Source organism: Sesamum indicum, linkage group LG3 (genome assembly GCF_026168435.1).
Source record: "Sesamum indicum cultivar Baizhima isolate 11 linkage group LG3, ASM2616843v1, whole genome shotgun sequence".
NCBI classification, from domain to species: domain Eukaryota; kingdom Viridiplantae; phylum Streptophyta; class Magnoliopsida; order Lamiales; family Pedaliaceae; genus Sesamum; species Sesamum indicum.
Genome location: NC_142659.1, coordinates 23,022,806 through 23,036,181, shown reverse-complemented (window position 1 = coordinate 23,036,181; position 13,376 = coordinate 23,022,806). Strand labels below are relative to the sequence as shown.

Genomic DNA, 13,376 nt, shown 5'->3' with positions numbered 1-13,376 from the left:
GTGTGGGGCTTCCACAAGTTCACTCTAGTCTCGCATAATACTTTAAGCTCAAATTGATTTCTGAACCTAATACAAGAAGATTCTTTTTTTAAAGAACTTTCAATGTAAAATCTAATTTATGAATTAACTTTTAAATTGGCATCCAACTTATTTGATAAATTTGTTGTTACAAATTAGTATCCCACATTGCCAATTACAACATAATTTAGACCAACAATGTTGGTTTAGTGACAAGCGAGTTAGATTTTAAAGCGAATTTTTGTCAATTAGTAGAGATCAAAATTTTGGAATCACACCTGTTGAAAGACGCTTAACTCTTTCAATCTCGTCTTAACAAGGATCAGTTTTATCTCCAATATGGAATCAGGACAATTATGATGAAAACAAAACCAAAAACAACAAAGTGGTACCCAACTTATAACGATTGATCCAGCAAAAATAAAACATAATTCCTAATGTGTTTGTGGATTTATTGTGACTAAGTCAAACAATATCCCAATAAGTATCGTTAATTGAGGTAATATTCATTAGGAAAAAAATATTATTGCATACGCTTTTTTAATGATTATGGACAAAAATCATGATAAATAATTATTAATTATAATTAAATAAAAATTGATGCAAAAATTAAGTTTATCCACCATAAAAGGTATAGTTTGTCATGGTTTACGAGCCATAGTAAATAGTTTTGTCATACTCTTAACAATAATAAATGTCTTAACCATATTCATAAAATCACGATCAACAACCATTGCATGATCATGATCAATAAATTATTTTTTTAAAAAATTATAATACTTAGTTATAATTAAATATTATATTTATAATTAAATATTATATTTATTGTATTGACTAATGAATTTTAATTAAAAAAAATATCATTTAAAAAATAGGAGACTAGCAATTGTTTTTTAGCTGTCATTTTCACAAACTTTTCCCTCTAAAGAGAACCCACCAACCAAAGTTAAAAAAAGATAAAAGAAAAAATTACTTTGTCTGTCTAAAAAGAAATGGGTACGAGAATCCCTCTGAAATCAGTCCATCAGTGTAAAAACTCTCAGTTCGATCTGGCCCATCGGATTTGACATAAAGCTCTTCGGTGGGCCCAGCCCACGTGGGTATTCCCCTCGCTGTCCCTCGGCCCGCTTTCAACGTTGCCAGAGATTCATGGCGATCACGCCACGTGGATGAATCTAACTCCTTGACGTTGTGTTGTCTCATTTGACGTGGACCATACACCATCACCCTGTCTTGTCATATCTCAGTGGGGATTCATCTGCACTTACACGAATCTTTTTCAATGAAATTTTATTTTCGTATATAATAATATAGTTAATTACGGTTAGACACCTTTTTAAAATAAGAAATCATATTTTTTTAAAAAAATAAATTCAAAATTAATTTGCACTTTTTAGGTGTCTTTCTTGAAATTTGACATAATTACAAATACTTACTCGTTATTTGAAAAATTATAAATACTTCATGATTTTAACGTTCGTGTTACAACGAGCTCTTTCTATTAGGTTTTCATATAATTTTTATAGTAAACTGTCTAAAACATTCATTTTATTATGACCTATAATTTTCTATACTTTTTAAAGTTTTATATAATATTTTTAGGACTAATATGGTCAATGAATTATTTAATTTACCCTCCCTCATATTTTTTTATATTTTTCAAATATTTTTTTAAAATAAAAATTTAAGGATAAAGTAGTAATTTTTATATCACCGTCTATGGATTAATTATTTTCATTGCAGGGGAATATTTGTAATTCTATGACTAATGAGGAGGTATCCGTCATTATGCCAAAATCTTAATAAAAATAGCTGTAATATATCCAAAAATTTATATAAGGCTGTTACTTCCTTATTTAGCATTTTGTAAATGCAATCATCACTGGGTAAAACGTAACCGATGAATGAAAAAACTAATCATGTTATCAATAATTTATACGAAATGGCGAATAGGGTTTAAAATTAGAAATTTAAATTAGAATTTTCCGTCCAAAACAGAAACGATATAGTTGTAGATGAAGAATGCTCGGAAGGGTATAGATGTAAGTTTGAAAAAAGATGGGAAGTGTAATTTATATTATTAAAAAGGTTTAAGTGTAATTAACACTTTACATTTTATCATAATATTGAGGATAAATTAACAAACGGAGAATACCAACAAATATTTGAAATAAAATTTTTTATGTCCAAAAGTATTTAAAAATACATTTTATTATGTAAAAAAGCTTATCACATAATCTTTTTATTCAAAAAAAAAAAAATTCTGAAATATCAATTCGGGTTTTCGGATCGTTAATTTTTTGCACGATTTTTTTTTTCAAACTTTCGTGATTTTGAATTAGTTTATTCTTCAATTTATTTTACTATGAAATTAATGAATTTTGCTCCTTTGGTAGAATTTTTTCCTTTTTATTCATTAAATAAATTGATATATATGTAATAATAATTGTTTTGTACTTGCAAATTTTGAATTTGCATGAAGATATTTTTAAATTACTTTAAAAACATCTTATCATAAAAATAAGAAAATTGGTCGTCTTTTCTTCAATTGATTTCACTCGATCATAATTGTCACGATTGTCAAAAAAATTTTAAAAAAATGTTTGTAATAGTTTAAAATAAAAATTTATCAAATTAGGATTAAATGCAAATTATGCTTAATTTAGTCTGACTGTTGCAATAATTAATTATACTAATTAGTCTCGGAACAACTGATTTTAGAAAAGTTAACAAGAGCATCTGAATTCACAATTTTAAAATTATTTATGCAAATGCAAAGTACAAACATGTTCCAAACGGGTTTGGTGCAATTTATACACTGTGATATTGCAAGTGAGCAAATTATTAAATAATACTAATTTACCTCCCCGTGTTTCTTTTTTTTAAAAAAAAACAATTTACTTCCTTTAATAAAAAGGTAAATTTCTTTATTTTAAAAAACATATGAAGTAATTTTCTATTTTTCTTTCATAAGGAGGCAAACTGCTCATTTGCAATATCATCTTCCGTATTCCAAATTACCACATTCTTAAGTTGAATGAAAGAGCAAAAAATGAAATAATGAATAATTAGATGAAAAATGACAAGAGCAGGACCAAGATGAAGAAATAGCTTTTATGGAAACGTCAACGACCAAACGGGCATTTAATTATCATATATTACCGCTCAACTAATGCTCCCAATTCCCATCGAACAAAAAGCCAGAAATTGGCTCATTTTATACAGAAAGCTTACTACAGCAACACCTCACAACAATGACAACAAATACGAGAAAACTATGATGACATACACATCATAATACTCATCATCTATTATACAGCTGCACACAATGAGTTTCATCACTGTCTCTTACGAAACTTTACGTGTTTAATTTTGTTCAGAAATGTACATAACCAAATAAATACTTACGCAAGAATTGGCTTCACAAGTTCTGTTGCAGTTCTTTTTTCTCCGGTTCTGTGGACGAATGGATACTCTGCTGCAGATGCCCATTTGTCTTGGCGCTAATATTTGCTACAATCTGCAGGTCATGATCAAGATATGTATATAATGTTTTCGCAGAAATATGTAATAATTAGAGTGATGGTTAAATATTTGAAATCCTTTTTGGAGGGATTCAAAGAAGAAAGATTTCATTTTCGCAGGCAAACCAAGTTCGTCTTGGGGAGATGAAAATGCTTGCTTGTACATGCAAGAAATTGGCCATGGGTCATAAGAAATAGATTGGCTCAACCACACATGCTAGAAAGATAAACTCACCAGTAACTTATCTTTCACCAGCAACTAAACGGCATAAATGCGTACCACCTGATCGATCTTGGCACGACAAACTGGGCAGCCCCATTTTTTGGCCTTAATTTCATTCAGACAAGACATGCACCCTGCCATGTGGCCACAGGGGATGCAAGCGCCCTCGAGCGGGGCGTCCAGGCATATAGTACAAGACGATGTAACACTATCCTTGTTTTTTTCATCAACTTCACTAGATAAGGCGTCCACATTTGGTGAAGATAAATCAACAGGGCTCATATCAATTGATGGATAGAGAATCGGACCATCATAGTTAGCCGCATCCACGGCTGGAGGAGCTGATGGCATAGAAGCGAGAGATGGATTCTCTAGATTTGGCACGACAGAGAGAACGTGATTGTAAATTTCGCCGTCCGTAGCTGGGCTGCTAGTTGAACCAGCTTCTTGCACTTCACATTTGCTCCCGCTTGTCTCGTGACTAGTGGATGCCGTTCCTGTAGTGTAGTTCTCTTGGTGACTTGTGCTATTCATGGAGTTAGCTGTACTTGTGGAAGCATCCGTCCCAGATCCTATGTATGTATCACTATGTGGAGGTCTCTGATGTGCAGCAGACTGAAGGGATGCATTAATTGCCATAGCTAGCTCTTCATCTTCTGAATTTGGCGCAGGAGCAGTAGGGACTTGATTGTTGAAAGGAAATAATGGGTGCGTCACCTGATATTTAAGTAACTGAGTTCTGAACCTTTTAAAAACAGCAGAAGAGATAAACACACCCACCCACACACTCACTCACGCATCGGAAGACTATTATGTATATACAGAAAGAAAGGAAGAGAAGAAGAGAAAATCCAATCCTCAGAAGAAGAGAACCACCATTTTTTACACAGCACAAAAATCCTTTCCAAATATGATTTAAGAATGCATTCCAGAATCATTATCCCATGAATCTTCGAAGAATGGATATCCTTGTTGACTGAGTGAAAACGACACCTAAAATTTGGAAAATTTGAGAATACTTTTGCTTTGTAATGAACCCAACTCAACATTCAGCATTACAAATGAGGGTTAGATTCCACTTAAAAGACTCAAAACACAGTATCGAAGTTAAAACATCAAGTGTTATACCTGAGGAATTCCTTTACAAGCATTACAAAACCTCTGCAGTTGGTGTTTTTCATTTTCATGCACAGGTGCAAGTTTAATTCGAGTACCTACAAAACCAGGGAAAGAAAACGAGACACACTCAAGAACACATGTTAAGGCATAGTGTACAACTACCGAGCAAATAACTTGTTTGACCTCTCTTCTCATCTGCCTGCTTAAACAAAGATACCCATTTCCTCTCAAATACACAATAGCAACAGTTCAAGTAACACGAAGGACGAAGGAAGGAACAGCACGGTAATAATTAACAAAATTTAACTTGGAGAGAATAGTTATTCGGCTTGGCTGCATTGACTGCACCCTGATCATTGAGCTAATGCATAGAAAATACCACAGAGAGCCAACTAAACATTTGTTTTGATATTCACTATCATGATGATAAAGCCAATCTTATCAGAATATTCCCCAATTGCCGAAGTATAGTTTCCTTCCTTCCCCCCCCAGAAAAGTAGGACAAAAATCAACCAACCAAAAAACAACTTCAACATCACTATGACAAAATATGTCAATTAAATCAGTTAGACTAACAAGGCAGCACTCTTCATCTTTAAGCTAATATCCCCAGCTCTCAAAAATCCAACATCCACTAGGTTTAGCCACTTTAAGATTAAATATATTAACGCATTGCCTCTTTCGAGGAATTAATGGCTTGTTTCTCTCCAACATCATGGGATATGCATAAGATAAAAACAGACAAACTACATAGTTATACACAAAGTTAGTGGTACATATACAACGAACTAGAGAACATACTTTTAGAAAAATCAGATATGACTGCTGCTGGATCAGGCTGGTTAAAGTTTGGTTCTTCCAAATTGGCCTTCCATAGTGGAATTGTCGTGCGTGGTTGGGCATCCTGATCAACATGGTTAAAATTCAACATGAGGAATATCACCTTCATGGAAGCACATCCAAGGCAATACCAGAGTGAAATGAAGAACTTCCATAATTAATGAAGACAGGTGATTTGCGATCATTTAAGTGATGAAAGAAGATAGAGATACCAGGGTACCTGTAAACCAGTATAAATAGCAAGCTCCAACTTGAGAGGCTTTCTAAGGTTGCGGGAACCACAAGGCAAGATAACCACCCAACTATATAGATATCAGAGAAAAAAAAACCATTTATATTGTGGAAAAATGTGACTGAACTAACAAAAGGAGATCGTCAATGCAACTGCAAAAAGAATGTGCCTCACACAACCAGGAGAGAAGAAACATGAGAGAAAGAAAAAGAAAAAGGGGACCGTTTCTTGAACCATAAGGCTCATATTGCAACCAGTTAATTAAATTAAGCAGGATGTGACGTGTGGATCACGGCATGCTAACTCATGCAACAAAAGTTAAAGGAAATGAGAATACGCAATCTATGGCAAGAACCATCCAAAGAGAAATTCCAAAATTAATATTACTTTGTGAACAATTCGAACTATAAATTTGATATTCTACCCACACTTTTCTTGAAAGCAATTGAGGGGCAAGAAGTTCCAGAAAGCCAGGTCCATAAAGTTCTCTAAGCCAACCGGAGAATAAACAGATATGCCCCTGAGCAGCAAAACAGAGAGAGGTAAACTGTCATACTCACAGATTACAAGGCAATCAAACTGAACCAAAATGATTGCACTAAGATAATCACAAAGTCGGCTAAGTACCTCAAATGTGCGGACAACATTGCTATACCCTTTGGCTCTTGCAACATCAAGAGGGGTTTGACAATCATCATTCATTGCGAGCGGATTTGCTGAACATCCGGATAAAGAATAAATGGAAAAATAATACACATAATAAGTGCACGTACTCTTCTCTGAGAAAAATCATCCTAAATAACGCTATTGCATGCATACACACCTCCATGTGAAAGAAGCAACTTTACAGTATGTTCAAGTCCTCTTTTCGCAGCATGATGTAAAGGAGTTCCGGCATGGCGACCTTCAAATGAGAGAACACTTAGGAAGATGAATACAGAGAAAACTAACTACTAGGAAAATGCTTAGACCAACCACTAGATCTCAGTGACTAATCCTCATATGAAAGAAGCTGCCAGAAGAACAATGTGAGAGCAATATACAGACCAACCAAACATGTGGATATCACAAATCCACGAGGTTCGGTGATGATGCAAATCAATGTTCTCACAGGTGGAAAGTAGAAAATCAGTAGAAAATTGAAAAGGAGAACGTACTAAGTCAAAGAACAAAAATTGCCAGAACTCAAACATAACCCAGGAATCGTCTTAGTACTCATCCTATGCAGGCTACTCGTTTCAGTTTATGCAGACCAATGATAAGTCTATGCAAAGTCCAAGAGATTTTTTTAGACATAAGTACCAATCCTTTCTGAGATTATAGTTGCGTGGACACAGTAATATATCACAAATACTGTCATGAAGGTGCCTTTTTTCCTATTTTTTACAAGCCACCATATTTAATTAACAAAATTCCTTTCACTTTCATGCATAATAACTCTAGGCAGGGTTAACAAAAAAAAAAAAAAAACAGATGCATAATCGAGGTGAACTGCAAACCATGAAAATTATGTACCAGATAACAACTGCTACAACCAAAAGTCATTTACCTGGACGGTATGCATTGACATTGGCGCCCAATTCGATCAAAGTTTTTGCAACATTGTAAAGCTCCGGATTCAGGCAAGCTACAATCAGTGCAGTCTTGCCTTCACTATCAATCCACTGCTACCACAAAATCCATTCAGAACTTATAACATACATCTCAAAGAATGAGTATAGTTCTAAACAAATAGCTTAAAATATACAATCTAATTGCAAGGTGTTTGGTAGTAACAATAGTCAGCACTAGGTGCTGCAGTGCCAAACCTTCCTGCCAGACCAACAAGAGAGGACGAAACAATGGCGCTGCCGCTAACTCAGCATTTAATGCTGTGATCAACACATACTTTACGCATTTTGGTACACGTTAACCCCATACTTTTAGAAGTAAAAGAGCATAAACATTGACATAAATGTGCATTTGAACACAAAGTTTGCATTATATATATCTACAAACTACTATATAGAACTTCTGTATGTGAAATTCCAACGGAATTCTTGCCGATTTAGACTTGAAATTTTAATCTAAGTAAAAAGAACCCATCTTTCCACTAAAAACACCCAAAATCCTGTTTAAATACTCATAACACACATAGAACCTCATGTACGCAAGCCAGGAGTCATTTTCAACCACACAATCCAACAAAATTGACATGGGCATTGACTCAAAATCAGTAATCGTTCACATAAACACAACACACATAAACATATGTATATAGCATGTAGATGAGCACACTAGTACACAAAAATTTCCAAACTCGATACCTCAAGTCCAGCCCCTTGACTTCGGAGAGCTTTGATGCCTTCAACATTCGCATAATTCACCTGCTGATACAACAATTCATCTTTAGATTGTTGCTGCCCCATTTGCTTCCAGGTTGAATTATTTCCCCCTTATAACAACAAAAGAAAAGCAGTGGGGAACCCTCCAATCTCAATAAGAAGAAGAAAACAAAAAGCACCCCATGAATTTTTTGGGGGAAAGAAGAAAAGGGTATTAGATAATGATCAGCGGTGAAAAGCTCTTCGACTTTTTCGCTCGAAGAAATTGTGAATTGTCGAGTCGGAAGTTTGATCAGTGGGACACAGATAAATGGGAGATTTCTTAATAGAGAAGGGAGCGTAGCCGAGGCGTTTCTTGGATTTTGAGGATTTCCTTGGTTCTATTTCTTGAATGCATTCGTTCATAAATAATTTAACTTCACAAATTACAAGCTTGATTAAAGGGTGTGTTTAATAGTCTCTTTTGCAGGAAAATTATAAACAAAGCTGTGAGTTTAGTTGAATCTTGAGACTGTTCAAAAATAAAAGAAAAAAAGTAAAAACAAATAAAATAAATTTGAGGGTATGGAAAAAAAAGTTTAATTTATACTACATATAAATAAGATTAATTATAAGAATATAAATTATTATAAAAATAGACTATTTAATAGTCCTAATACCTCTAAACTACTTAGACAATGATAAATATATCCTTTACAAAAAACAATATTTCCACGCAATTAATTTGTTACAAAAAGATTCTTAAATACTTAAGGAAAAAATTACTTTACTTGAGCATGGTAAAATTTAAACTGAAATAGCGTCTCAATAATATATAAAATACTAAAGTTGTGATTGGTATGTTGAAATTGAATGGGAACGAAATGGGTTTTTCGAAGTTCGTTCTTACATCTTAATTGATATACTCTATATTCGGGAATGCTTATTCCCTCAGACGGGGGATTAGTCATTCCCTTCCTCAATCATGATATTAGCTATTCCAAACATATAGGGAATGAAAGTTTTTTTTTCCTTGTACTTATGTAATATTAAGTTTTAACTATTGTTAAATATGAGTACTTTTTGGTATCTAGTATTAAGAAATAATTATGTATATGTGATAAGAAAAAGGTGATATTAATTTGAAAATTAATTATTTTATTAATTCAACAAATTTCTTTAGTTGAGTATTGAATATATAATGGTATATGTACTGATTAAATACATTAGTCTATTGGATTGTTCGAATTATTTCTTAATATTTTGGCAGAATAATATAATTTATATGTTTAATAAGTCAATAAATTATTAATTATGTAAATAAATAATATATATTTAATAATATATGAGATGTTTTATAAATTGCTTATAACTTTCCATAGGTAATTTTGATAACACTGTTGTTATATAATTAAATTCAACATACTCAATAAAATATTGATAAATATTTTTTCAAAAAAAGTTCAAAAGAGCAAATGCATTATAAAATTTGCTAATGAAATCAACTAAGGAACTAAGGATTGACAATTCTATTACTTTCTACGTTATTATGTATTCCAATCATCGGAATATTATTCAAATATGATCCATTTTCCTTCTTTATTTTATTCCTAAATAGATTTCATTCCCATTTAATTCCATTCCTACGTATGATTCATAATATAAACTTCAAAAATTCAAAACAAAAATAAATTAATATCATGAAACTTTAAGTAAAACTTATCAATCTAATTAATTAGAAGTGCTTTTGAAAATTAATATGAGTAACTTCCAGCTAAATGATTTTATTTTAATTTTAAGATTCGACAATTATTTTTTAAGTTGTACTTTCTCATACTTTTGTTGTTTACCACAATATTGTGGAGGTAAAATAATACTCAAAAGTGCAACTTAGGGTTGTGATAAAATATACAATAGTCATGAGAATGTGCTAAGTGTTTATTTTTTACTGCTAAAAGGGATTCTCTTACTTAAATACTCTTTTTTCAATAATATAAAAGAATTAGTTATATAAAAGGTGGACATCATAATTGGTCTTTCAGGTTTGTGATTAGGATCACTTTAGAACCTAAAATATATTTTTTAATTTCAGCATCCAACAATCTATAAACTTTAGTTTCTTATTTCAAATAGATCATTTGACCATTTTTCGATGAAAATGTGGCTAAAAAATGATCATGTAACCAGCACATGGCTATGCTATAGGGGTTATTTTTGTCATTATTGTATTTTTCTTTAAAAAAATAGATAAATTACACATGGCCTAGCAGTAGTATGTGACATGGGCATATTCTCCAAACAAGCACATTATGTATTCAAACCAAAAGTTACACGCCTAGACTGTATTATGTAACATGGTCATGTCCTTCAATTATGAGTTTCAGTGCATGAATAGGCTAAAGCACGCTTAGATTGTATTCCACCTCTAAGGTCGTGTTTTTGTCCCAGAGTCGCGGTATTACCAAATTCTTCTCCAATCATAATTTTATAAACTTTTCAACTTAATAAGGAAGAATTTCAGACATTTCTAAGGGACAAAAAATCATTTAGCTAAAACGATTCATCCATAGTATTCTACAGAGCAACTTTCTGAGATTGTGGTAGATTAAGAGGAAAGATTTTGTTCTAACTCATCTTCAATTTTGCAACAATATGTTTCCTTTGTTAATGATCGATAATGATGCAAAGATCATTATCGGACTCCACCTTATAATTTTTCTTCAACAGTTGTCCCACACTTAATAAATTTTGAGTCAATTCTGGTAGATAACAGCATCTTGGATGATATTGTTCTTACCTCCTTTTGTTTGGACAGTAATAGCTCCTTTTCCACTAATTTCAGGAGATTTGCTATCTCCAAGTTCACTTCTGAGGAATAAGATTCATCAAAATCTACAAACTATCGTTATTTCAGGAGATTTGTTGCATCCACTGTCCACATACCAAATATTCTCAAATTGTTGAGAGCTTAAGCATGAATTTTCATTTACTTGATCACCTTCTTCCTTTTCGATGAAGTTGGCATCTTTCTTCTCACGATCTTCTTGATACCAACAATCTCGTTGAGAGTGATTTTCATTTCTACACCTCTTGCATTTACTCCAACACCTGTTTGTGTCGTGGCCATTTTTTCAACAAGTACGACAATAAGAATTTGAGTCTTGATTAGATCCTCTCTAGTTAGAAATGCCTCCTCCTCCTTGACCTTGACCTCGACCACGACCACGACTACAACCACGACCACAACCATGAGATTTTTGGTGTCTCCCACAACATCTTCCTCGTGATTGTGCTGACATATTTTTTTCATCCTGCAAGTTGTTGTCCTGTTTTTCCTATTTTTGCAAAATATTTATTTTTCCTTGAAAAGCTTGCTCAAGTTTTGAGTTGAAAATCTGCTCATCCTCTTTTCATGGGCTTCAAGGAAACCCATGAGCTCATCGAAAGTCAAAATTGATAAATCTTTATATTCTTAAATTGCTGCAACAATATGCTCGAATTTTACTGGTAAGCATCATAGAACTTTTTCAATGATTTTCTTCTCTTATAAAGTATCTCCGTAGCCTCTTATTTGATTTACTACGGAAGAAACTCTAGAAAGGAACTCTTGCGCATTTTTTGAATCTTTCATGGAAAGATTGTGATCACCTTCTCATGTCCTCCAAATTGATTTTTCAGAATTTGCCATGCTTCTTTTGCGGTCTTGGCACCAGTAATACGCAGAAGAATTGATCGACTCACTCCTTGGTGCATAAAGGACAAGGCTTTTGCATCCTTTATCTTGTTCTCTTTATGCTCTTTTTTTTTTTTTTTTTTTGTGCATTTAAATGCAGCTACTTCCTCCAAAGTATGAGAAATAAATCCCTCTTCAACAATATCCCAAAGTTTATGTGACTTGAATTGGGTTTTTATAAGAACACTCCAAACTTTGTAAGCCTGGCTAACAAAGATAGGAATTTCTTGTTGGGAATATGTGAATGTAAAAGCTTTTGATTGCTTGAAGATGCCATAGAAAAGAGATGGAGTAATCAGAACTTAGGGTGGCTCTGATACCACAAATAAATTGAAAATTTGGAGGAAGATATTGAGATGGAAAAAATTATAGATATATTGGAGAGATTTTTGCACTACAAATATTTTTCATTTATTTTTTTCATGCTTCAACCTCAAGATTACAACCCTTTATGAAGGAGAGCAATCATTAAATTAACAACACTTTCTTATGGATAGAAATTTGACTAATAATTTCCTCGGGATAAAATAACAATTCTCTATAAATACATATTTAACTTGATGATCTTGAAGAGCCATGTACATGTATTATCATTTTAGAGTTGTAAATTACCATTTTGAACACAAACTACTTTGGTGTACATTATGTGTATGAATTAAACCACTTCCATATAAAAAATAAAATCACAGTTAAATTATTTCCTCCCCCCTCTTTTCTCATTTTTTTTTTTGTTTGTTCTCTTTCCTCTTCATTGTATTATAATTATCTTTACCCCTTAAATATTACAATGCTTTACATTCATCAAATTCATGATAATTATCACATTTATTTACTGAATTTTAAAAAAATCGCAAAACTACATTTATAACCCAATTTTTTTTCTAGTGTATCAAATTAATGTTATATAATTATATAAGTAATAAGTGAATTTTCGCCCTATTTTTCACACACATTGAGTGTGCCACGATCACCAATCTCCTCAACAAGTGACAACATTTTTTATAGGCTTTTTGTTATGATAATTATAAAGGTAGATGACGCCCCTTTTCTTACAATATTACATACACCCTGTGAGGGGTGTTAGTATTATTGTGCACCCAAAGGATATATGTGTAAATTTTTGTCGCTGAATAGAGAATGTATTTATAATTACAATTACAATTTTTAGAGATGTACTTGTAATTGTGAAAATAACAGAGAATATGTGTATCTATATGTCACTTGAAAAATGCCAATATAATTTACTCTAATTATAAATATAATTATATGTGCACGCCCATCAAGTGTTCAATTACCGAGCCTTTTAAGAAAAAGTATATATCACATACAAATAGATATTTTTTTTAGGAAAAAAATTAACATTAGATAAATTGAAACATAGAAA

General features: G+C 32.5%; 1 protein-coding gene across 2 annotated transcripts; it reads right to left on the bottom strand.

The window, feature by feature from the left end:
* Positions 1–3,208: 3,208 nt before the first annotated feature.
* On the bottom strand, positions 3,209–8,677 carry LOC105158464 (putative E3 ubiquitin-protein ligase XBAT35). Of its 2 annotated transcripts, none has more exons than XM_011075231.3 (10): positions 8,263–8,677; positions 7,506–7,620; positions 6,780–6,860; positions 6,584–6,672; positions 6,385–6,476; positions 5,945–6,026; positions 5,686–5,788; positions 4,894–4,979; positions 3,778–4,497; positions 3,209–3,538 (listed from the first exon to the last, which is right to left on the bottom strand). In XM_011075231.3, exons 1-9 carry the CDS (start codon positions 8,362–8,364, stop codon positions 3,802–3,804), a joined length of 1,446 nt encoding a protein of 481 aa, XP_011073533.1. In that variant the 5' UTR covers positions 8,365–8,677; the 3' UTR covers positions 3,209–3,538; positions 3,778–3,801. The 2 variants fall into 2 exon arrangements, with proteins under 2 accessions (XP_011073533.1, XP_011073534.1); XM_011075232.3 differs by having other exon boundaries at positions 3,778–4,482; positions 8,263–8,675.
* Positions 8,678–13,376: the final 4,699 nt, after the last annotated feature.

Excerpts from the sequence above, each read along its gene's own strand:
- LOC105158464 (XM_011075231.3), bottom strand. The coding sequence starts at position 8,364 with ATGGGGCAGCAACAATCTAAAGATGAATTGTTGTATCAGCAGGTGAAT. Across the intron at positions 5,789-5,944 it reads CTATTTATACTGGTTTACAG|GATGCCCAACCACGCACGAC; the intron begins GTACCCTGGTAT and ends CATGTTGATCAG. Across the intron at positions 4,980-5,685 it reads CATATCTGATTTTTCTAAAA|GTACTCGAATTAAACTTGCA; the intron begins GTATGTTCTCTA and ends CTGGTTTTGTAG.